Source organism: Artibeus jamaicensis, unplaced genomic scaffold (genome assembly GCF_021234435.1).
Source record: "Artibeus jamaicensis isolate MK-2021 breed Jamaican fruit bat unplaced genomic scaffold, CSHL_Jam_final contig_519, whole genome shotgun sequence".
Taxonomy (NCBI): Eukaryota; Metazoa; Chordata; class Mammalia; order Chiroptera; family Phyllostomidae; genus Artibeus; species Artibeus jamaicensis.
This window is the reverse complement of record NW_026521871.1, coordinates 28502082-28527276: the sequence shown is the minus strand read 5'-3', so window position 1 is coordinate 28527276 and position 25195 is coordinate 28502082. Positions and strand designations below refer to the sequence as shown.

The 25195-nt window shown below is 51.7% G+C and overlaps 1 protein-coding gene across 1 annotated transcript in view; it reads right to left on the bottom strand.

Annotated features, from left to right (window-relative positions):
- RAB6B (RAB6B, member RAS oncogene family) overlaps positions 1-25195 on the bottom strand; it is a 53461-nt gene that overhangs the window by 17600 nt on the left and 10666 nt on the right. The window contains exon 2 of the mRNA XM_037143870.2: positions 9679-9737. Within this exon, the coding sequence (XP_036999765.1) occupies positions 9679-9737 (59 nt within the window). The remainder of the gene's footprint in view (positions 1-9678; positions 9738-25195) is intronic.

Here is a 25195-nt window from a genome sequence, read left to right as displayed (position 1 = left end):
TCTCTGACTGACCCAAGCAGCCTACCTGACTCAAAACAGAACAGACAAACAAATCTGAACAGAATGTATAGTTGCTGCCTATCACAGGGCAAGAGAATTGAGAATTTGGGTCCAACCAATACTCTTCCAAAGAAACAGAAATCCACAGTCTTAATCACAATGTATAGGATATAACTCAAAATTACTAGACATGGGAAGTAGAAGCCATATTGAAGAAAAAAAGACAATGATTGGAGGTCAATCTTGAGGTGGGCCAGAGGTTGAAAAGAGCAAGCAAGTATTTTTAAATAGCTAAAATATTTATGCTCAAATATATAAAGAAGAATAAAAATAAACTATAAAGAAACAAATGCAAATTTAGAACTGAAAAATATAGTATCTAAAATTTTAAAATTAATGATGGTCTTAAAAGCAGATAGGTGATGATAGATGAAATAGTCAGTGAAGTCGGAAACAGATCAATAGACATTATCCAAAAAAGCAGTATGGGGACACCAGACAAAAAGAACAACTAGGTACATGGGTAGGCCACATCCTCCTATAACAAGCCCTAGAAACCTTGGTGATTTCCTATGACCTGACCTGCCGTGAACTACACCTGCTCTCAAAGGTCAACACAGGTCACATAGGGGTGTGTGTGTGTGTGTATTGATGGGAAGGTACATATGAGTGTGTGGGAGTAGACACATGGATGGGTGGAGATATATTCAAGTACATGCAACTATGAATTTATCTGCATGTTGAAGTATGTGTGTATGGGCAGGACTGAGTGTATTATGTCTGTGTGGCCCTGAGTGTGGGGCAGTGGGGGAGTAATTTCTGCCTTGAAGGTAAAGCCCAGATGAGTGATATTCACATAGCCTTGGTGATGCCAGGAGGCTGAGAGACTGAGGTAACCAGGCACCTTCATAAGCCCAGGGGAAGCAGGGACAGACTTCTGGCAGCAGCAAACCTAAGCTCCCTGTCAGAGCCTCCCAGGGTAGACCACGGCCACCCCAGAGGATCTGGCAAGCAGGTAGCTGAGTGTACCACTCAAATGGACCAGGGTGGGGTCTTTGGCCCAGAGCACCCTGGTCAGTTTACAGTGACCTCTACCAGTGTTTTGGCAGATTCAGAATGCTGTGCAGTGAGCTTGGAAGAAAATTGGGTTGGGAGTGTCCTAGACAGCCTCTCTGGCAGTAAGCTTCTCATCTCTAAAATGGGGATAATCAGAGCTTCCTTCAAAGTTTGATGGATCACATGAGTTAGACAACCTGAAGGTATTCTATATAAAAAATGAGGACTGACCGACTAACAGAAGGATTTCCAAAAGCAGCTGTAGAAACCCACCCTCTAACAACGTTTCCCAGTCTGGTTATATAAAACACAGCCCCACGAAGTGATGTACAAGACACAAATGAACTGTAATTAAGTGCTTTTGGGAGAGGCTGCATGCTTCAGCCCCCAGTGGACAGCCATAAAGCACAGTGGCACATAAAGGCTCTGAGAGGTCCTCCACTCACGAAACAGGAACGATGTCATGTAACCCAAAGTTTCCCAAGCTTCTCTACCCTGGGGACTTTGGTGCATAATTCTTTCCTTAAAATATTTTATTATATTATTACAGTTGTCCTAATTTTCTCCCTTTGCCTCCCCTCCAACCAACCCACCCCCACTTGCTCAGGCAATCCAATCCGCACACCGCTGTCCATGTCCATGGGTCATAAATACATGTTCTTCAGCTGCTCTATTTCCTATACTATACTTTACATCCCAATGACTATTCTGTAACTAATTTGTACTTCTTAATCCCTTCACCTTTTTTGCCCATGCCCCTGGCCTTCCTCCCATTTGGGAACCATCAAAACGTCCTCTGTATCTATGTTTCTGTTTCTGTTGTCCTTGTTTTAGTTTTTAGATTCAATTGTTAATACTATTTTTTGCCACTTTATGGCTTACATATTTTTCTTCTTCTGAAAGAAGACCCTTTAACATTTCACATAATGCTGGATTGGTGGTGGTGAACTCCTTCAGCTTCTTCTTGTCTGGGAAGCTCTTTGCAGGGAACTAACTGCTTTTCTCTTGCTGCTTTTAAGATGCTTGCTTTGTATTTAACCTTTGGCATTTTAATCATGATGTGTCTTGGTGTGGGCCTCTTTGGGTTCATCTTGTTTTGGACTCTCTGTGCTTCCTGGACTTGTATGTCTATTTCCTTACCCAAGTTAGGAAAAGTTGTCATTGTTTTTTTCAATTAGATTTCCAATTTCTTGCTTTCTCTTCTCCTTCTGGCATCCCCATGATACAAATGTTGGTACACCTGAAATTGTCCCAGAGGCTCCTTTCACTATCCTCATTTTTTGGATGTTTTTTTCTTCTTGCAGTTCTTATATTGTTTTTTTGTTTTTTGCTTCCTTATATTACAAATCACTGATTCGATTCTTGGCTTCATCCATTCTACTGTTGATTCCCTATAAATTATTCTTTATTTCAATTAGTGTATCCTTTGTTTCTGATTGGATCTTTTTGTTGCTGTTGAGGTTCTCACTAAATTCATTCAGCATCCTCATAACCAATGTTTTGAATTCTGCATCTAGAGGATGGCTTCTCTCCATTTTGTTTAGTTCTTTTTCTGGAGTTTTGTTTTGTATTTTCATTTGGGCCATGTTTCTTTGTCACCTTATTTTGACAGCCTCCCTGTGTTTGTTTCTATGTATTAGGTTAGAGCTATGTCTCCCAGGCTTGGTAGAATGGCATAATGTAGTACATCGTGTCCTATAGGGTCCAGTGGCACAGCCTCCCCTATTACCCAAGCTGGGTACTCAAGATATACCTACTGTGTGGGCTGTGTACACCCTCTTGTTATAGTTGAGCCTTGACTGCTATAGGTACATCCAAGATCACCCATCACCCATCTGTCCAGGAACACATAGCATAAGCTTCAATGTAGATCAATGTGATCTACAGATGGTTGCTACTTGTGCTGAGCTTGGAAGTGCCCAGGTGATTCCAAGCTGTGAATCAAGGCTGGCTGCTGCTAGTGCCAGGCCTAGCGCAACTTAGTGAGAGGTATGGGGCTTGTTTAAGTCAGTTGCTGATTGTTCGAGAGGATTTAGGAAAATTTGAAACACAGACCAAGACGAACCACTCATATGGAAAAGGTACTAGAAACAGCTTGGGTGGGCCAGAAAATTGGGTGGGGTAAGGCCTCAGGAAATTACCAGGGTGGGACAAATAGTGTGAGTCAGGTTGATGGAGTCTCAGATATGGCACCTGCCTGCTGGCTCTGTGGGTCTCTGTGGGGAAAGCTCAGAAAAGGAACAATGGCCTCTGCCAGCACTCCTTCCTGGGAGAAAGCTACCCCCCAGGTCTTGCCCTGATGCCAGACAATTCAGTTCCTCCTCTTTGTCTCTGGTGCCTTTCAATCTGCTTCCCTTGTGTTGAAGCTCAGAGGAAGTGAATCTGAATAAGTCTGTGCATGGTCCCTTTAAGAGGACCTGCCTGGGAATCCAGAAGTTTCTGTCTTCCACAACCTCAATCCCTGCTGGTTTTTACAGCCAGAAGTTAAGGGGACTTGTGTCCTGGCACTGGAACCTTGATCTGGGGGTCCTGGTGTGGGGCTTGGACCCCTCACACTCCTGAGATACTCCTCCCCATTTATATCTGCTGCACATGGGTGTGGAACCAGCCCACTCCACATCTCGGTCCCTCCTACCAGTCTTGGTGTGGTTTCTTCTTTAATTTTGTAGTTTTAGGACTTCCATTCAGCTTGATTTCTGACAGTTCTGAATGATGGTTATTTCATAGTTCAGTTGTAATTTTGATGTGGTTGTGCAAGGAGGCAAGCACAGTGTTTACCCATGCCACCATCTTGACTGGAGGTGTGCTTATAATTCTTATCAGCATCCTCGTGTTCCCAGAGCTTCAGGAAAGACCGACTCTCAAAGATGTGAGTTCTAAAGGAGACGCTCCACTTCTAGCTTGCCCTGGAGTCTTGATTGAAACATTCATTCTTTGTACTTCATTTACACGTATTAAATAAGGAGTAAATTGTTCTTGCTGGTAACCATGCCACAGGGATGTAAAGAGGATCAAGACAACATGAGCAGCAGGCTTGACTATGAGGCCTCCCCTGCCAGTCCGTCATCCCCACGGTCCTCCCCTGCTCCCCTCAGTTTGGCTGCATGAGCCCCTGTATTCCCTGATGCCCCTCTGAGGAGGCTGGCCTATACCCTGCTCTGATTAGATTGCCCCAAACCTGGCAATGCTTACTTATTCCTTTTGCTTGCAAATGCACTGCTAATGGAAAATGGCAGGTACTTCATTTTATACAAAACATGAGGAACTCAGCAAGCACAGATTTCATAGCCACAGCCACATTTATCTTCTGAAGGTGGCATTCAGCAGTGTCAACAGGGGCTCAGACACACAGTGTAGACTACTACATTTCATGCCTCCGTTTGCACAAAAGCTTTCATTGGCCTAGCAGATCCCCAAGGAAAGATGTTCCCTGAGGCACTTGTTGAAATCTTCTTCGTTATGTGCGTTTATTATGAAATACATTTTGCATCCACATTCTGACAAGACACAGTAATAAAGTCTGCAGTGGAAATTTGCATGGTAATTTGCATAAATTGACTCAAGACTCTCTTCTCAGGAAGAGAAATCATTAAAAGGAGTGTATGTGTGTCTTCCTTTAGTCTTGGCCAGGCCTTGGTCCATGGCTGCGGAAGCATCCCAGAATGTAGCTGGGCCTGACAGGCCCTTGACAAAGAAGCTGATGTTTGTGTTCCACACCACCAACCATTAGATGAAGGTAGCAGTGTAAAGTCATGAAAATCAGCATGCAAATGAGGGTGGCAACACTTAAGGATTCAGACTGGCAAGTAGGTGCTGGGGGTAGAAACAGTGGCCTCTGCAAACATGACAGGCAGGGGCTGTCCTGGCCAGCGGCTAGGTGCTCTGGGGGAGGAGAGGCGAGCTCCTGAGGCTGCAGTGAAGGGACCCAGGTTCTTTCAGATCCATTCCGTCCTGGTGGCCACTTTCCTCTTAGTGAAGAGTGGCTTATGCTAATCAACTCCCAATTAAATACTTAGTGAGTGCCCTTTTATTTCCTGACTGTGGTCTGAAACATCAACCAAATGATATACACCTTCCAACTTTAAATAAGGGGTGAAATATCATCAAAATCCCTTCAAAAGCCAGATACCCATGGGTGTGTGGCCTGAAACTCCAAGAGAGGTCTCCTGTAGGGTCACCTATGGATCCAAGTACACAAGACTTGTCCTTAACAATCAGGGCAAAAGATGCTCCAGGTGGTGGTCTTTTGAGGTTGTCTAAGAGCTACCTGAGTAGGATTACTAAAATATGGGGCAGAGAATTGTAACATGGGTCCATTTAACTTATGAAATGTAGCAGGTGCTACTGGGGGACTCACCCGTTATCCAACTCAGTCATTATCCATTGGCAATCTCTTACTACCTCACTTGCTTAGAGACTAAAGACCATGAAAGCAAACTTCTGCTTTCCCAGGCTCTTTAGAGGCTAAGGATGATGGTGTGACTCAATCCTGGCCAATAAGACATAAGCCGCTGCTGGAGGGAGAGGGTATTCTAGGGAGGCTCTTGCTTTCTTTTTCTGCCTTGGATGCAGAGGTGCTATCTGCAGCAGGGACAGCCAGCCTGCGTGGGGACAGGAACCCACACGGCAGAAGGCGGAACAGAATGAGAGCAAGGGCCTGGCGTCTGACGGCATCACTGCATAGTTGTGCCACCTCGGGTCTCACCATGACTTCTTGCACCTGGGAAACCAAACCTTCCTTTGTTTAAGCCACTGTTAGTCAGCTTTCTGTACTAGGTGACCACACGCCTAACTTGTATATATATACACACTCATCAAAAGAGAGGGAGAGAAAGGCAGAGGGGTGGACGAAGGAAAGGATGTCAAAGCGAAGGCCAGTCTGCCCTCTGTCCTGGACCAGGTAAATGCTTTACAGGGAGCACTTGGATGACTGGCAGGGCCCTAGTGCAGGGCTCCCCAACCCCAGGCCAGATGGTGGCCTGTTAGGAACCTGGCTGCACAGCAGGACCTGGAAGTGCCCAGTGCGGGCATAGCCCCAGGGGCATCAGAAATGCTCCCCCACCCCGGCAGCAGCTGGGCGGGGCACTCTCCTGGGCGCAGCCCATTTGGCTGCTCTCCTAACTTGTGCTGTGGTGGATGGTCCAGGAATGGCCAATGGTTTCAGCTTTGGCTCTAAGTTTATCTCAATCATCGCTGAGATTTTTAAAATGCTAATGTCTGAGCGGGCCTGTGGATCTCCCAGCCAGATCCCCAGGAGGTAATATTAAGGTGTAGCCAAGATAGGGGACCCATGAGGGACCGCATAAGAGTGCTGCTTCCAAATCCTCCCTTCCCACTCCTAGCAGGGGGCCCAAGGACCAGGCCTACAGGAGGGGAGGGGGGGAGGGGGCCTGGCACACACAGGGGGTCAAGTCTCATCACTGTGCAGGTGCCACAAGGTGTCTTCTATAGCAAATTTTGAAAGCAATTTCCTACTTGGTGGTTTATACAATAGAATTGTGGAGTGGATTTAGATGGGGTGGTGGGCGGAGTGGCGAGAGGTTGGGAATGCACGTGCCAAGAGGAGAACAAGATGTGTGTAGAAGGGAGGGCCAGGCAGGGGGCAGCCGAAGATCTGCTCTCCAGGGCTCCACAGGTTGACCAGGTGGCATCTCCCCAGGGCCTGCCAGGTGGACAGGACCCCCGAGAGGTCTAACAGGGACGCCCAGCTCTGCATGGACGGGTCCTCATGCCAGCCCCTCAGGGACGCAGGCACGTTCAATCCCAGGCTGAGGGAGGACTTGCTGACCGCTACCCAGATGAGGCCGAACCCCCTGTGCTCTCCATGCAGGGCTGAGGGCAGGGCCAGACTCTGCAGCCAGGTCATTTTCTCCTACTGTCCCTCCAAACAAGTGAGCACTTGACAAACATCTGAAGTCAGGAGTGAGGGAGGGAGGGGACAGGAGACAGCCAGAGGCACACGGGAAGGATGGGAAGGAGGGAGGGGTGATTGGTCTGGGCACCTCAGCGGATGGAGGTGGGGTGGCGGGGGCTCTGCCGGGCTGGACCGGCTGATGGGCAGGATGTTTGTGGGGGTGGTTGGGAGTAGTAACTAGGGGGCAACTAGGGACATCCCCCAGAGCCCTTGGAGATCTTGTCTGCTTCCCAGATGTCTCTGCCATAATGTTAAGAAAAACAAACAAAATAGCATTTCCCTTTCTATCTCTAGAGAATTCATTAAGATGAGCCTGTGTAGGCACAGAATCGAAGCCCCAGCCTCCAAGCCTAATTACCACATTAAAGGGTACTGGGAAGGAAACTGCCTGCTGGGAAAATGAGGCAGAGAACCTGCAGTGGGGCACCTGCTTCCCTCCGGCTTTCTCCCCTTCTCCCAACACTGCCAGGGGACCCTGTGGCCTCTCAGGCAGGCGGGGCCTAAAGCCAAGGCAGACAGCGCATCTCCAAGCCACTTTGGTATCAACAGGCGCTGACCGCAGCTATGGCCATGCCTTGTGCTGGGCAGATGGATACAGTGGTGGATCTGAGGGGTCCTGGCCTCAGCCAAGCCCGGAGCCAATGCAGGAGCCAGAGCACACAGGAGTTCCCGTAGAGTCAGGAGGCTAAATGCGCCTCAGGACAACGTGCTGGGGACAGGGTGCAATGGAGGGGGGTGGACCACGGGCAAACGTGTGCTCTGAGCCTTGATGAGTCAGAAGAACGTTTCACAGCAAAGGAGAAGGAAGGGCACTCGGGCAGCGGCAATACCGCGAGCCGAGGTATGGAACTGTGACGGCAGCACTGTGTGGGGAGCAGCAGGCCCACTGGACCGTGGCCTGTAGGACAAGCGGTGAGCAGTGGGAGATGACACTGGAGATGGCGGTGGGCTGAGATTCTGAGGGACTTACACACCATGGGGAGGAGCTGATCCATGCCAAGGACAGTCACTGCAAAGGCCCTACGGTCATGGTTACCATCCACCCATTCACCACTGCCAAGAGCACCAACCAGCCCAGAGTCTCACTGTGCTTGCTCATGGGGACACCAGCAAGAGGCATTATACATATCTTGATGTTGAAATACATCAAATAATTGAAACAATATCCGCGAGATCTCTCTCCCTCATGCACACACACGGAACACTAAGTCAGACTCCAGAACTGAAGTCAGATCTACTAGAATCCCAAATGCAGACTGACGCGGCAGAACTCCCCTTACGGGGAGGCGAGGCCTCTGGTGAGGCTGTGGTGGCACAAAGCCCCAGCCTGGAGAGGACACAGTGAAGACAGTGTGGCTGACGTCACCTTCCCAGAGCCGGTGCCCAGGGCTCCTCTCCCAGAGCCTCACGTTCTGACCCTTGCGTCAGTTCTTACCAAGCCCACTAGTGACCTGGCATTTCAGACGAGAGCAGAGGAAGAGCAGGAGTCAGAGGGAGGCGGTGAGAGGGGCTGTCTATGGGGCAAAGAGGATGCCCGGTCCAGAGGAAGACACGCGACTACAATCAGTAGTGAGCAGTGCTCCACAGCCTCGGCCGGCCCAGGAGGGAACAGGGATCTCTTAGCACAGCCGTCCCTGTGTGTTCTATAAATATCCATGCTCTGAAGGCTCGGTGACGAAAAGATTCCATGACCAGACACACGTGGGAGCTCCTGCACGCTGCACCCCGCCTCCGGCACAAAGCCGCGCACGGATGCAGTAAAGGCCCCGAGAAGGTCTGCAGTAGGAAAGCTGGCTTCCTTTTCTTCCCCAGTGTTCCCTGCATCCACACAGTACTAAACCTTCCTCCCTGCCTTTCTCTCTCAAATAACACCTGCTGATATCCCATGGAACTAGTAGCTCACAGAACCCACTGGCTTAGAAAAATGCATTAGTGTTTGTCTCTGATTTAAGGAAGAAAACAGTACATACTCTTTTTTCTTAAAAATAGTTGAAATGATTAGAGTTGGTATCTTTTGCAAAAAGCTATAGTGGCGGGGAAAATTCCCTTCCTTGGCACAAACCTCGCACTCACTCATTGCTGGTGTCAGGAAAGTGAAATGTTACTGACCCCCAAGGGCCCAGCCTTTGGGCTACCTGGAGCCATCTTTGGGCCACTGGTTGACCCAAGACCACCCTGGGAGTGAGTGGTCAGAGGTCACTCCGTCCAGCCTCCCGCCCATGTAGAGCAGTACAAGCCCATCGAATCAACCTCTCAGCATCTGTGTGTGCACGTGTGAGTAGAGGTACACGCATGTGCCTGAGGTCCAGCAAACATGACCATGCTCAAGGCGCAAGTTCTAGTATTGCTCCACCACCTCCGTTATTTTGCATTTTGTTGCTCCTCCTTCGTGTGATGACCCACCCATGTAACCAAACAGGGTACTGGTTAGACCTGCCCATGGGCAGCAAGATGACACAGACTGAAACGTGTCCTTTCCCTGCTGGGACATGTTTCCTTGGCCAAGGTTTGGATCTTCAGAAGGGCTCAGGGCCTGTACTGGGCTGGGGCCGGGGCACGCATGGGAAGCTCCCTCAAGGTAAAACAAAGGCCCTGGGCCCCGAGAACATCCTGCTCTCCTATCAGGACTAGCAAGCCCCAGAAAGGCCAGTATGGTCTCCAGGCAACTGTTATGGCTACAGACATGATAGGGCACCCAAGGACCTCACCTGGTACGTGTTGTCGAAGCTGTCGTACATGAACCTTGTGATCAGAGACGTCTTCCCGACTGCAAAACAACAAGAAGAGAGGGGTTCAGCCTTGGCACCTGAGCTAGTTTCCTTTAAACATATTTCATGTGAAGAAAACAGATTTAACAAGCAAAAAAGCCCAGAGGGAAAGATGAGGTGCATAAACAGAAGTACAAATAACAGGCAGACTGGGTAGAGGGCCCCGGAGCAAGGTGGCTGAGTCTACGCCGGGTGGGCTGCAGGGGAGCTCTTGCCAGGCACCCAAGAGGCGGCCTCTCCCTGCCCCATGATTTCTTGCCACCCTAGTCCAGGTCTTTCTTGACCCACAAGAGCCTGACACAAGAGTCATACATGAAGAGCAAGTGGGCAAAAGACAGATGCTCCTCTCACACCGGCGCACCTTCACCTAGAAATACGGCCTCATCACTGGTCACAGGCTGTGATGGAGGCAGGCTGTTTAGTTCCCGTCCACTCCGCTAAAGACTGCCGAGGACAGTGGCTTTCTAGGGACCCAGGAGGCAGGAGAAGTAAATGGGACATTCCCCAGTGTCCCTCTTGGGCAGGACTACTTTTTGTAGAGTGTGCCTGACTGTCCGGCTCCTTGCAGGGTGCTTGGCATCACAGGACCTCACTGCACCCTGCCGCTGGGACAACTCCGGACTCCCCACCCCACAGTTACAAATGCCCTCTGCGTGGTGGTAACACCCCAGTCAAGAACTGCTGGATGGCGAAGAGAGCCAGGAAGTCACTTGGGAATCCCAGTAGTGCTACTAATGTCCCAAACTGCAGGGCTTGGCTTCCGACCAAGCCAAGGTCCCTGGGGGCCTGGCAGTGGCAGAAATGCCTACAGTAGCATTTCTTTCATCTGGGAGGGGAGGAAGGGTGAGAAAGGAACATCTGTTAGGTCAGGCCCAGCTCAGAGTGCTTTTCTACACCGAGACTGCCACGGCCCTGGAAGGCTCAGAGGGAAGTCCACTGAGCTCGGCTCACAGTCCCTTCTGTTCCAGGTTTGCCAGAAACAGACAACCGTGCTGGGAAAGCCATGTGGGGGAGCCAGGGATTGAGAGTTCTCCATTCTGCCAGTCCCCGATTCTGGGATGGGGTGTGCGTGGGCTCGGGGCCTGGCGTGGTGGTTGGTCACTGCCAGAAGGGAGCAGGGCAACCCGATGGGGCTCCTCTGAGAAAGGTCCTTTTCCGGTCTGGAAGACCCAGCAGTGCACTATGTAACAGACGCACGTAGCCATCTCCTGACAGCCGACCTCTAGAACGGAGAGACAACTGTCTTCTAGCCAGAGGGAGCATGTGATGGACTGGGTGGGGGGTACATGTAGGGGGCTCCATCTTTGACCTGGAATCAGTTAGTGGGATTCAAATCCTGGCTGTTCAGCTGCATCATTTCGGGGTGGTTCCTACCCTCCTGGACCTCAATGCCTCATTTAAAAATGGACCTAATAACATCAAAGACTTCACAGGGCAGTAACAGAAATGAAGTAGGTTAATAAAAGTGCCAGGCACATAGGAAATGCTTAAAACTGGAAGGAGGTAAGCGGGTAACTGATACAGCTGAGGCAGTTCTCAGAACACCAGATTTGAAAACAATACCACCACCACTATTTGTATTGACCTTGTCCACCGACTCCCTTCACTTGGTTGTTCCTGATCTGTATCCTTTGTAATAAAACTGTAATCTTAAGTAGAGCAGTGTCCCAATTTTATGAGTTGTTCAGATGAATTTTGGTAGCTGAGGAGGGTCATGGGAGCCCTCGGGTGTGTGGCCAGTTGGTCAGAAGCGTGGCCAGCATCTGAAGTCGGGGACAGGCTTGTTGGGGACTGTGCCCTTAACCCTGAGGAGTCTGATGCCAACTCCAGGTGGACGGTGCCAGGGTGGGCTGTGGTAAGCAGCAGGGGTCAGAACAGCCACATCTCTAGGACAACATACATGTCTGGGGTGAGCAGTGATGCACCCCAGGTCTCTTCTAACTTTACCTGAAGACCGTCCTTTGTAAAGCTCCTGATGGGCATTTAATCTACAAAGTGCTTCCCAATTGCTTTAAATCTCCCCTTCAATTTCACATGAAGGTGAGAAGTGGGGGCTCCCCACACAGAAGGGCCTGGCTAGAAACATCTAGGGGGACCCCAGAGTAAGAAGTGGGGCAACACTGAGCCAGCAAGAAGCAGACGAAATTGGAGAGAGCATAGCTTCCTCCCTTTTCAAGAGACAATGAAAAGTTACGGCCTCATCCTCAGGAAGAGGGGCTCGGAGGGCCCGCTGGTAACTCCCCGAGGTAGTGACACTCCACGTCTCACTCCGTGGGGAAGGCTCAGGGAGCGGGGTTCCCCGCAGAATTTTCCCTGGGGCAGCTGGGCCGACGGGCAGGAGAGACAGGATCACAAAAAGCCACAAAAGGGTGGGAGGTTCATGGAGTAGCTGAGAACTGAGAAATCCCTACCAAGGTTTCTAATGCCTGGTCATCTCTTTTTGGGACACCAGCCACTGGCGATGGGCTAATACTGGCTTGTGGGGTAAAGAAAAAGTCCCCAGAATTGGGGAGAGGCAGAACAGAGAATTTTCGGGCACTGGCTATCCTGCTTTCCCACCACGGTTGTCTGCTTCTGGCAGCCCTGAGCAGATGGGACTGTGGGCCGAGCTTAGCGGGGCCAGTCCCTCTGAGCCTCCCAGGGCCATGGGACTGTGCGTGCAGGAGGAACAGGTGTGGGGTCCTGGCCACAGCCAATATTTTCTGAACATTCCCACAATAACCATCAGGGGCAACAGGTGTATTCACAGGCCATGTTCCAGGCACATGCTGGGGGCTGTGCAAGGCGCAATTACACGACTGGAGTAAACAGAAGAGTTGGGACACCTGCTGCCTGAAGCTTGCAGGATTCCACACCTGCAGCAATGCTGTACCAAGCGCTTAGCACCCATCTGTTTAGGCCTCAACCATGAAGTGGGTATTTATATTGTCCCTGTCTTATGCATGGGAAAATGAACCGACAGCTACTGGCCCCCAAGGCCAGAGCTGAGTGGGGTCAGGATCAGGCGGCCTGACCAAGAACCGAGCTCCTATTTCTGACCCTCTCGCCATCTTTGAATTAAACTGGGTTTTAGGATCCTGCCAGGTCTGTTGTCATCACTGTGGATGTCATGGAGTTCAAGGGAAAAGCCCGTGCAAGCCAAGGCACCTTCTCCTTGGGATCAGCTGCAGGTAAGGGCCTCTCCCCACTCGGGTGGTGCATGGTCCAATCTGGAAGGTGAGAACTGGAAACTGAGCTGCCCTGTGGGGCACAGGGAGGGCTCAGAAAACGAGGCAGGCAGGTTTGAACACCTGGGGTCCGGCACCTCAGTGGAGTCCTGGACTGGACGACCGGATCAGTACTGATTTGCTGCAAGAGTTTCTTACTATTCCTCAAGGCCAGTTTTTCTCACTTCTCTTCTTCCCTGCCTTAGAGCATCCCCAAGCCCACCCAATCCAATTTTCAAGTCTGCCAGGATAACATGGCTCAGACCCTTTCTGAACTTGTCAGCTCGGCCTCCCTCCGCTGGCTCATCCTTCCCTGTGGCAGGTATTATTACACTTCAATGTGGGCACGTGGTTGGTGTGACCTATTCCCACCCTTGACTTCGACAAGTCTGACTGCAGGGCCTCTACCCTGACCCTTGACCCCTGGGCTCCAAGGCAGAACTCATCAGTATGGAGGGGACTGACCAGAGGCCCCGGGCAACACCATCTGACACGCGTGCAGCCTCCGCAGTGCGGAGTGCGGAAGTGCGGCCTCCGCATGGTCCCTGGGAGGCTCCCGAGGGCCCCCAAGACAGAGCCGACTAAAAGGAGCCACTTGCACACCGCTGCCCAGGCTCTAGCCTGACATCACACAAGGAGCAGAGCTGGTAAAAGGGCCGCCCTGGGCCAAGCTCCTCTCTACTCGAAAGGGCAGCTGCCCCTTCCTCTCCCCACAACTGAGGAGAAGGTGCTGGGACCTGGAGCCAGTGAGCTTGCACGGCCCATCTACCTGGCCACTCCCTCCGTCTCACCACAAAGAGCCCTCACCTGCCTGGGCACTACCACTGGGCCCCAGCCGACGGGAGACCGGAGAGGGGTCACGGCATTCAGTGGCTCAGACAGGGGCAGGGGAGGGGCAGGAGACGCTCCCGAGTTGCTCCTGCCCTCTTGCCAGGCACCCCCGCCCCCCACCTCTGAGAGAGTGGAGCTCCCATGCAGCGCTGTGCTCAAGGTCACACTGTCCCGAGTCCCTCCTCACGACGGTCTGAGACAGTGCAGCACAGTGGAGCTTTTTCTGAAGGCACAGATTCAGCTCTACCAGCAGGATTTTATTAAAAATAAGCGGCCAAATCATTATCGAGTTTTTTTGTTCTGCTTTGTGTTTGTTTTTTTTTTAATCTCAGCTCATGGCTCAGCAATATTCTTGTAATCTTCTGGTAGTTTAGTCTCACATGATTAAGCAGAGAGATGCATTTTTCATTTCAACCAAATGAGGATGAGAAAATTCATTACTGAGTATTTACCAGGAACCTCTAGAAAGAAGGAATAGGAGCTCAAACTCTTATGGGGCTTTCATGCCAGACAAGAAATTCGGTGCTTTATTTAGGGTCCCTCATTTGATCCTCGTCACGATCCAATGAGTAAGTTATTGTCCCCAGTGTCACAGAGCTGGTAAGCAGTGCAGCTGGCACGCGAACCCAGATCTGACGCCGAAGTCCATGCCTCGTGTACACTGTTGTGCTGGTGGACAGAAGGGTCCGACCACAGCAAAGCAGGAGATCCCAAAAGGCGGGGGCTCGGGCGGCCGGGCAGTCAGGGAGGCCCGGGGAGCAGGGAGGGCCGCTGCCGAGCTGCAGGAGGGAGGGTGGGGAGAGAATGGGTATTCCGGGCGGGGGGACCTATGTGTACAGGCACAGAGGCAGGGAGATCAAAAGTTTGTGAGGACACACAGGAGGCAACAAGCCAGGATACTGGGGGCTGGGGGCAGGAGTGTGTCCAGGAGCCATGGGGACACACTTGGAGGCCTCTACATCTGAGCTGTGTCTCAGGGAGCGTGGGGCAGGGCCAGATGTGTGAGGAGAAAGCTAAGTGGCCAACACTGTCCGAGGAAGCTCCGTGTGGCCAAAGGGCTGATGTAACCCAGAATCTGTCACTGGGGCCAGTTGGGGAGGGAAGGAGGAGGCGGGGCGACAGAGAAGCAGGGCCAGCAGGGCAGAGGCCAGCCGGCCACGCCACGGTGCCACAGCAAGGAGCGTGGATTCTCTCCCAAGGGTGCGGGGAGCTTCAGAAGGGTCTTAAGCAGAGGGGTGGCAGAGACAGGGGTGGCAGAGACAAGCGTGGCACTTTTTACAATGCAGGCCTGTGATGGTGGCAGAAGTGGCACTGTGTGCAACTCCCCAGGCCGGGAAGGAGGGGCAGCATGGCTTCTGTCTGGACTGCTCTGGAAGCTGTCCCTTTGGCCCAGCCGCCACACTGTAAGGCAGCCCAATGCAGCCTGTGTGAGGGAGGCCACAGCCACAGCCACAGCCTGCCAGGGGCCGCACACCTGCGCACGAGCGAGCCTCCCTGTGACTCCAGCCTCCGTGCACCGGAGTTGCCGCCGCGTGGAATGGAGACGGGCTTTCCCCACCCAGACCTGCCCAAACTACAGATTCCTAAACAAACTAAATGTTCTCGCTGTCTTGAGCCACTAAGTTGGGGACGGTTTGTTACACAGCACCAGGTAATCAGAACGGCACTGTGCTTTGGGAAGAAAACTCAAGACTTCTAGGGGAGAAATGGCCTACAGGGAAAGGCGAGGGGCAGGCGCTCAGTGAGAGATGTCAGACTCTGGTTCAAGCAGAGGCAGTGGGGCTGGTAGAAATGGCAAACAGAGGAGGGTGACGGCAGCCAGTGACTGGTCAGATTCAGAGGAGAGTGTGGGACACCTCCCTGTCACCTGGCTTTGTGACTAGCAGACGATGGAGCCATTACCGAACCCAAACAACTGGGGTGAGGGACAAACATCAAGTACTACCCTGGATGCAGGTCGCTTTCTTCAAAATAGTCAGATCAGAGGGGTGTTGGGGGGGGAGGGATGGGTAAAAAAAGTGAGGGGTTAAGTGTACAAGTTGGTCGTGGATATGGACAAGAGTGTGGTGATATTTTTGGGGGGGTGGAGGTGGAAGAGGGTATGGGAGATAAGTGGTGATGGAAAAAATACAATTAAAAATAATGTAAGCAGAAGTACAAGTCGGTAGTTACAGAACAGTCATGCACAGGAAATACAGTCAATAATGTAACAACAACGGATGGTGTCAGATGGGTCCCAGACTATGGGGAGATCACCTCATAAGTCATATAAATGTCTAATCGCTGGGGCGTACACCTGAAACTACTATAGTATTGTATGTCAACTGTAATCGAAACATATTGTTCTGAAAAAAACTGTGAGACCAAAGCCCCAGCACCAGCAACAGTCAGAAGAAAGTCATATCCTGATTGACAATAATTCAGACTCATGAGCTGAGGGTCCAAGGTTATTTTCCCACGAGTGACATCACCAGGAAAGTTACTTTCTTACCCGCATGTGAGCTGTTGGCCCGGGGGTCTTGCACACCTATGGGCTGTCCAGATGAGCTCAGCCCCACACAGCCCAGAAATTCCACCCCCACAGGTGGGACTGGATGCTGGCCCTTCACAATTAGCTACCAGCACCCACCTGGACCTCACGTGTGGGGGCCACTCGCTCTACCAGCCTCCCATGAGCCCCAGTCCCCACCTCAGCGGTAGGTCCCAGGTAGAAAGGTTTTTGTATATTGGGGTGACTTCTAGGTAGCTGCAGAGGGTGTGAGGTCTCCCCACTGGACCAATACCCACTGGGGGCACACCGTGTGCCTGGTCCCTGCTGGGCGGAGCGCATAGTGAGAAAGCAGGCACACCTCTGTGCCCTGGCAGCCTCGTCTGGTGGCGGAGCTAGATTCAGGCACAAATAGCCCAGATGTGAGGCAACTTGGGCGAGGGCTGCTAAGAGGCCCCCGAGAAGACATGGTCACCCTCCACTGGGGAACAGCAGCGGCCCCTGAAGGAGGTGGCATTTGGAGGGCTCTTGACTGGTGGAGAACAGGCATCGGTGAGTGGGACAGTGTGCCCAGGGGAGGTGCTGGACGGAGTCAGCAATGTGAGGCTGAGGCGTCCTCTGCATGCAGCTGTCACTTACCCACACTTCACAACTGCCACATGGAGCCAAACCCACCCAGGGCCCCCGGCTTGGCTTGTGTCCAGGCCACAGGCTGACAGCCGAGTGTGCTGTGAGCCTCCAGCTTCCCATGCTGACACCGGCTCCCTCTCTGAAGGACCCCCTCTACGCCCGTCATCTCCATGGTGGGTGTGGGTGGCGTTGGAGAGATTGTCGTGACAGCCAGAAATGGAGCAGAGAGTGAGGCAGAGCACAAGAAACAAGCTGGAGACTTCGTGGGGGTCTGCCAAGACCTGGCAGAGTGTGCACCACCCGTGAGGTGGCCCCCTTGCTGAGCTAAGCCAAGATCTGAGCCTACCATCTGCTCTCGGCCATGCTTCCCTTTACCACCCACACCAGCTCCAGGGCGCTGCGGGGCAGTGGGGTCCTGCCTGGTCCTCCTCTGGGTCACAGAACTGGGCCCAGAGTGGGAGGCAGAAAAGACCTGGGGGAACTGACTGCGGTTTCTAGGCCACCCTGGTAGGCTACCCACCACTTAAATGCCTGGGAAAGGGTCTCTATATCCTTGGCCCATGGTCTCTAGGTCAGAGATTGTCTAGAGTTGTCAGAAGGGGCCCCTCACAGCTGAAAAGGCAAATGTACTCCCTCAGGTCAGCAACTGTTCATGGGACGGGCTGGCCGACTCAGTTGTCCATCAGCTCAGTTTCCAGAACACAGCCAGGGAAAATGCAGTGTGAGTGCTGGGAAGGGCTGCCTGCCCCGGGGGCTCAGCCCCAGCCCTGCAGCTGGGAAGGAGGCCACACCATCCTGGCCCAGCTTCCGTTCCACAGGGGCCTGGGAAGAGGGCTCCACTGTGGCCCTGCAAACCTTTGCCCACAAAGTCCCCCATTACTGGCCGTATGGGGGGGGGGTTTGTGCATAGCCCATAGGCCCTGTGGGAACAAGAACGGGTGGAGACATCAGCGGCATCCACCTGATCCTCATTTTCTTTTGTTCTGTTTTCACAAAACAGAAAATCCAGCCCCAACCTTCCTGCAAGTTGAACAAGCAGGGGGGGCTTGGAGGCTGGGCTCCCCCCTCTACATGCACCCAGCCACCCAATGCAGAGAAAGGCGGCTCCAGACCAGGGCTCCGCCAGCTCCTACCCAAGCCCTGAGGGGCTGCCTGGCTCACTGCAGGCTAAATGAGGAAACACATGAAAAATCCCATTTCAAAGTGTTCCCCAAAAGACTCAGACGGTAATTAAGAAATATGCAAAGCTCTTCATTGGACACTTTAATTAAGTGTGTTAATTCCCTCTGCCAGAGGACGCTCAGCCACCTGGGCCTCACCTAGGGACTCTGAAAAGAAAAAACAGAGAAGGGAGGAAGGGGCGGAAGGGGCCTCAGGACAGCAGTGGCTGGCCCAGCCCAGGCCCCTTCTCCTGTCCAGCTGGGAGGTTGATCCACTGCTGACCCTCATGCTCCCCCACTGTCCTCCATCCGTCCCATTTCCTCTGTCCAAACCCAATGACGGCCTGCCCTGAGTCAGGGCTCTAGGGCATCATCCACCCCCACAACCCACCTGCTGGAAAAGAGAAAGCCTGGGGTGCCAGAAAAAGTTCTGGTGTGAGAGGTGTCCCCGGCTGGCTACGGACCTTGGACCTGCCACAGCCCCCGCTCAGGTCTCAGGTTCCCATGAGAGTAAGAAGGAGCAGGACAAATGAGGCCTACAGAATCCCACCTGCTGCAGCCATGTAGAAGGACGAGGACAGAAAAGGGAAGGCAAAGGAAAGCAAAGGTCCTTGTGACCCGGGAAAGCTCGGATTCCAGGTGGGGGGTCTTCCTAGTGTCTTCGAACCCATAGGACACTCCCAGGACTGTCTGTCCTCTATTCCACTCACTTGCCCTGAACACCGTAACAGCCCTGTGGTCTCCAGGGACAGGGCGGCCTGCCAGGTCGCCACATGGTAAGTGGGCTGGGGCCTTGGGGGTTCAGCCTCAGTCACCCTTCCTGCACTGATGCCCTGACCCACCTCCTGCTTCTTTCCCCAGAGGCGAGTTCCAAGGAAACAGGTGGCCAGTGGGGCTGGACTGGGAGAGGCCCTGGCCTCTGATGGCCATATCAACACCTCCAGTTGCCACAGGGGAGGCTGGGCTGTCTCCTTTTGCCTATTGGAGAGCTCTTATCTTTGCTTTTCCTCTTTGCCTCTCCAGTATCCCTTCACTTTCCAAAGCCCCCAGGTTCAGCTGTGGTCTGGTCTTGGCCTCAGCCCCTCCCGCCCCCAGAACGCCACGACACCGCAAATCATCCCTGCCTGGCCCACACCAGGAGCTTCTCCGAGAGTCTATACCTGACCTGGGATTTCCTCTTCTCCCCCCACCCAGAGCAGACCCTCCCCAATCACTGCTCTATATATTAACTGTCTACACCAATCAGTGAGATAGAGAGAGCAGAATTCTCCTGTTTACAATTGAGAATTCTGAGATAGATAAAGGGCAAAGGAGAAGTAAGCTAAAAAGAGAAGGCTGGAGCAAAACCTTTGTTTACAGGCATACACCTTGCATCCCCTTACTCAAGTCACTGAAGTCAGACTCAGCAACTGCCTGATCTCCCTGGCCGTCAAAGCAAAAAGCAAAAAGTAAAAACACACGATCAACTACAGTATTCACCGTACTTGTGAGATAAAACCAAACTAGCTGCTGAGCTTTTTATAAGAGTTGAAAAGCAGGAAGTTCTTGAGTCTAGAGTGCAGAAATCATGTGACCACTTAAAGGGCAAATTTACATGTTGCTGTAACCAAATTGGATGAACATCACTGAGGAAGATCAAGGGCGCTGACACCCCCTGCCTGAGTCGATGTTCACGGTCACAGGGCCAGACCAATATGTCCTACAAATAAGTGATGAAATGAAGAGCCCAGGGCCCAGGATTTCAGCTTCTGATCAAGATGGAGTTATAAGGGCCAGATGTATCCTCCCACCTGAAAGAACCAAAAGACAGACCAAATATAAAAAATAATGATTTTCAAGACATTGGACATCAGACACTGAAGGACAATGACCCCTGAGAGGCATGAAACAAATGAGGTGAGCCCGACAACTGCCCCCAAAGTGTTTCCTTGAGAAGTTTTCAGGCCACAGCGTAGGGAGGGGGAGCCAGGGGGAACCTGGTGTACTCCCTGAATTTAGCTGAGAGTCTGGAGTTCCCAAGGCCGAGTACCAGAGAGGAGGCAGGTGCACAGAGCGAGAACTCCAGCAGCCTGCAAAGGGGTTCCTTCATTTTCCACTGAGGACTGATTAGCAAATGTGTGTAAGGAAACTACTCAAGGTTGGGGAAAGGGCCACTAAAATGCATGAGAGGAAGCAGTGCCTGGCGTCCACACAGGCTCAGGAGAGTGCTGGTCCCACCTGTTTCCACAGTGGAAAGCCCCACCAAGGCCGGGCCACCGGGCAGCGGAGTCAGAGGGGCTGTGCCTCAACAGTGGGTGACGATGAGCTACAGACTGAGCATCACCCTGGTCTCAGCTAACAAATCTCGAGAATATTTATAGGAATACAAAAACGACCCAGTCTACAGCATGGCAAAAGGCACAGTGTCTAGTAGCCAACAGGAAAATTATTAGGCATGCAAAGAAACAGTGAAATATACCCCTAGAGAGGGGGAAAACACCATCAATTGAAACCAACCTAAAACTGACACAGATGTTAGAATTAGCAATGACATTTTTTTTAAGTTATTTATACTGTATTTCATATGTTCAAAAAGTTAAACAGCAACGTGGAAAATACTAAAAAGAGCATGACTCAAAACTGCTGGAGATAAAAAAAACCCCACAATGTGTGGGATAAGAAATACACCGATGGGATTAACAATAGATCAGACACTGCAGAAGAAAGTGTCAGTGAACCTGAAACACACAGAAAGAATAAAAAAATAATTGGAACACCAGTGAACTCTGAGATGATGTCAAACAGCCTAACATACGTGAATTGGAGACCTCACAGGACTAGGGAGGGCAACAGAAAAATATACTTGGAGAAATGATTACTGAAACTAGTCCACATGTGAGGAAACTATATACTCACAGATCCAAAGAGCTCAATGAACATAAAAGAAACCAAACCAAGGCACATCATAAACAATTTGCACAGTATCAACAATTCAAAGAAAACCACAAAAGAGCCGGGATGCAGGTGTGGGGGTGGGGGGGGAGGCACATTATGTTCCGGGAAACAATGATAAAGAGACAGCAATTTCTCCTCAGAAACAATGCAAGCAGGAAAACAATGGGCACACCTGCGAAACACTGAAGGGAATACTTACTAACCTAGAATTCAACAGCTCTCAGATATGTAACACAAAACATCTTCCAAAAACAAGGGAGAAATACTTCTCAAACACGAGGCTGACAGACGTCATCGCCAGCACTCTCTCACAGTAAGAACTGCTGCTACAGGACACCTTCAGAAACACTGAGCGACACCGGATGGAAATTCGGACCTACACAAAGGCACCCGGAACACAGGAAATGGTCACGGCCTGGGTACATAGGTAAGATTTATTTGATATTATCAAAATCTGTTTATAATTGACCATTTAAGCAAAAATTACTACAACCTACTGAGTCAGAGCCCTAAGAAAACATAGAAGAAACCTTGACAGAAACGATACAAACCAGAAAAAAAGTATCTTTGAAGGACAAAAAGAAAAATGTTGCCAACATGAAATTCTATACCCAGCCAAAATGTTTCAAAATGAAGCTAAAATAAAGAAAATCAAATGCCAAGATAATGCATTCTAGCAGACCTGTAACCTAGGAAAGGAAGTTCTTGGGCAGGAGGAGGACCCCTGCACACTCAGACCACACCCGACACGGTCAGGACGTGCACTGAGAGTCCGACAGGCTTTAAGGCTCTGGACTTTAGGTCCCCGTGTGATCATGGGTTAGTTACTATCCTCTGAGGCTCAGCTTCCTCATTTTTACAAGGGCGGCAGAAATGGCCGCCTTGCGAAAGCGTTTTGAATCTCCTGAGAACAGTGAAAAGTGAATAGGCTGCATGAGAGGCAGATGGGAAGTCTTGGTATTATTCTAGCAATTTTCTATAAGCCTGAAGTTATGTCAAAATAATGCTGGTCCTTAAAATTATGCACACACATGCACACATCCATTTCTCTCAGATTCCTGGCACATTCAGGAAATATTGTGCTGATTAGTTAAACATTCTGGTCAACATGACATTTTCCTAAGGAACTAGAACATAAGTGTACTTGGCATCAGCTTAGTCTTCACAGTGAGCAGAGACCTAGCTGGGTCCCGGAGAACTGCTGGGAGTCCTTCTAGCCACAAGCCAGGAGATGGAGCATCTGGACAGATCACTCAGTGGGCAGAATCCATGTGTAAGCATCATGTGTGCCTGTGCCCTGAGATGCATGCAAACACACACACACACACATACACATACTCGTGCAATGAACTGGGCACCAGAAGCTCTGGTGTGTGGGAACACTGTAGTTCCCCTGGTGTCTTAGCTGTGGAACTGAGAACCTTACAAAAACAACATCTTCAGGGCTTCTTGAAAACCACCTGAGATCTGACCACACAGCTTGTATGGACTGCAGAGCTTCTTCCACCCACAGTCAGTCCACCCACTGTCTGAACCCTGTCTCCCTGGGTCATCTCAAACACTCTGTCGGCTTCACATAGGTACAGGGTCTCTCCTCCAGGCTGCACAGCAACGCCATCACCAGCACTGGCTGGCCGTGAGGGCCAGCCGCCCTCCAACATCAGCTCAGCAAAGGAGCTCCTGACCACAGCACAGTTACCCTCTGGCCTGGCTTTCCTGGCTGGCTAGACGGGTGGGCAGAATGCAGTCCATTTCAATTGGTTTAGAGCTCGGCCCAGCTCCAGCCACAGCCTACACATGCCAGTTTTGTCCATGTATCTGAGTGGCTGCCTGAGTGCTGTGGAGAATTAATATGTGGTGGGTATATGTGTGTTTGAGAGACGTGTATGTATGCTTAATTCCCATCTCCAGCTGGTCTTTTGATGCAGCTAGTATTAACGCAATCTGGCCGTATATTTAACTGATGGGAACTCTTGGCCCATCCACAGCATGGAGTTGGGTAAAGTAATATATAGGCTCATGTTTATCCTTTTCTTGCCAAGCGAATTGCTGGTGGCACTGATGTTAAAAGCCCCCATTACGGGGAGAGGAGAGTGGGGAAGTGAGAATGGGGAGAGAGGGGCACGGCTTGAGTTTCCTAGACTGTCCACTGAGGTCCAGTCTGAGGGGCCTTGTGACAATGGGCCCACAGCTCCCATCCGGGGGGCACAGCTGTGGCCTGGCCATGAGACCAGGCTAACTCAGGCAGTCTGCAGGCTGCTGCAGGCAGGGCATCTTCCTGGATGCCCACCCCTTCTCAGAGGGAGCCCTGGGCTGGACGGCCGTGGGCTCTGACTCTGAGGGTTCCACGAGCCCAAGGGAGCTGTTCCCAGCACGCTGCTGGTCCAGCTTCTCCTCCTTTGCTTACACAGCCCGCTCACTGCTGTTCGCCTTGCTGCTTTGACAAGGGGGGAGTGGGAACAATCTCAGGCCCTGCACCTCCAGACCCAGCTGGTGAGAGAGGAATGGACATGCAGATTTCCCCATCTGGGCGACAGAAGGAAACCGCCGCTTCCCCTGAGAACAGACTGAAAGTCACATGCTCAGAATTCACTCAAAGAGCATAGAAAGCTTTCCAGGTGACGTTTCATGTCCTGAGATGGAAAGGGCCTCTAGACTCCAAGGACCAAGGGCCTAGAAGTGGGCATAGGACCACCCAGCAGGCAGGGGAAGCACTGTGTCTCCACCCTGGTGGACCAGAAATGATGATGGTTAGGCCTTGGGGTGGCCAGAGGGCCAGGCTAGAGGAAGGCAGTAGGAGAACTGGGTCAATGCCCCAGTCTGCCCATTGGACTTGAATGGGTAACCAGGACGAGGAGGTGATAGCCAGGCTCACCTGTTCCCATCCCACAAGCTCCCGGTCCCTAAGGAGCCCTTCTTAAATGCAGCACCACAGATGGCAGGAGCCATCAAGACATCTGGAGCTGATCTTGTCCAAGCTGCGCACTAAGCTGAGGCATTGTGAAGGCAGGGAAGAGGGGCCCCTTGCACAAGGTCACAGCACCAGGGTCACGGCCAGTCAATATCTCTGCCAGGAGTTCCATCTCAGAGGTTCCTGAGTCCATAAGGTTTGCCCAAGTGTGGGATTGAGCAACATGAGAGGTGCCAAGGAGAGCAAACCGTTCTGAGCTGCAGAACCCTGGCTTCTGGAAAGATCACAGATCACAGCGATCGCCCTTCTGCTGCCTAGCGGTGACAGGAGAAGAGTCAAGTTCCTCTGTCCCAACACCGGGGGTGTGCCTTCATCTGATGTAGGTGGAAGAGAAGCAGGGTGGGTAGGCCAGCTGGGAACCTTCTCAGGCCTGAACGTCATATTCTGATCCAGGCAGAAGCCTGCAGTGTTTTGGCTGGAGCAGGGGAGTGGAAGGGGAACTTACTGAATTAGAATCAGGGAAGAATCTCTGGATCTTGGTGGTACAAGTGGGATCTGTTAATATCCTAAAAACTAAGTGGATAATTTGGGAGCAGTGTTTGTTCTCCCTAAAGAGAAACCCTTCCCAGAGGTGCTCTCTACTCAGAGAAGAACAGAACTGAACACAGATCTGCTGGCCTCAACACTAGGCCCTGCTCAGAGCGGAGCAGCCTGGGAACTGCGGGGCCCAGGGCCGCAGAGCCAACTGGCCTTGAGGAGGGAGGGACGAAGCGCAGTCTGCTCACAGAAGCCAGGCGTTGGCAGCACAGGGGCAGGGAAGCCGATGACTTGTCCTCCCTCGGCCCCGGCACAAGGTAAGGGCCCTTCTCTCCACTCCTCCTGCTCTGCCTGGCTGCAGGTTATCTACAGGCCCTGGTTAAGGCGGCCGCCCCTCCTCACCCCACCTTCCCGCACAAGTACAGAATTGGTCCCATCACTCCTGTGCCCCAATGCACAGTAATGCCTCCATGGGAAACGTCAGCCTCCAATTCTATTTGGTCAGAACCCAGGAAGGGACAGCGCCACTGCCCAGAGCTGCAAACCACCCTGGCTGTTCCAAAGCCCTGCGTAGGGCACAAACACAGCCCTGAGAGCGTGGCTCCTTTAGGTCTGTCTGTGTCTGGTGGCAGTGCCACCCTCCTCAGTCTCAGTACTTCCACAGCTCTCTTCCCCATTTCTCTACTAGCCCCCTCTCTTCACTGCAGGGGGAAGTCAACAAGAAACATTGGTCCTAAATGCTTCACTTAACCCTCTTCAG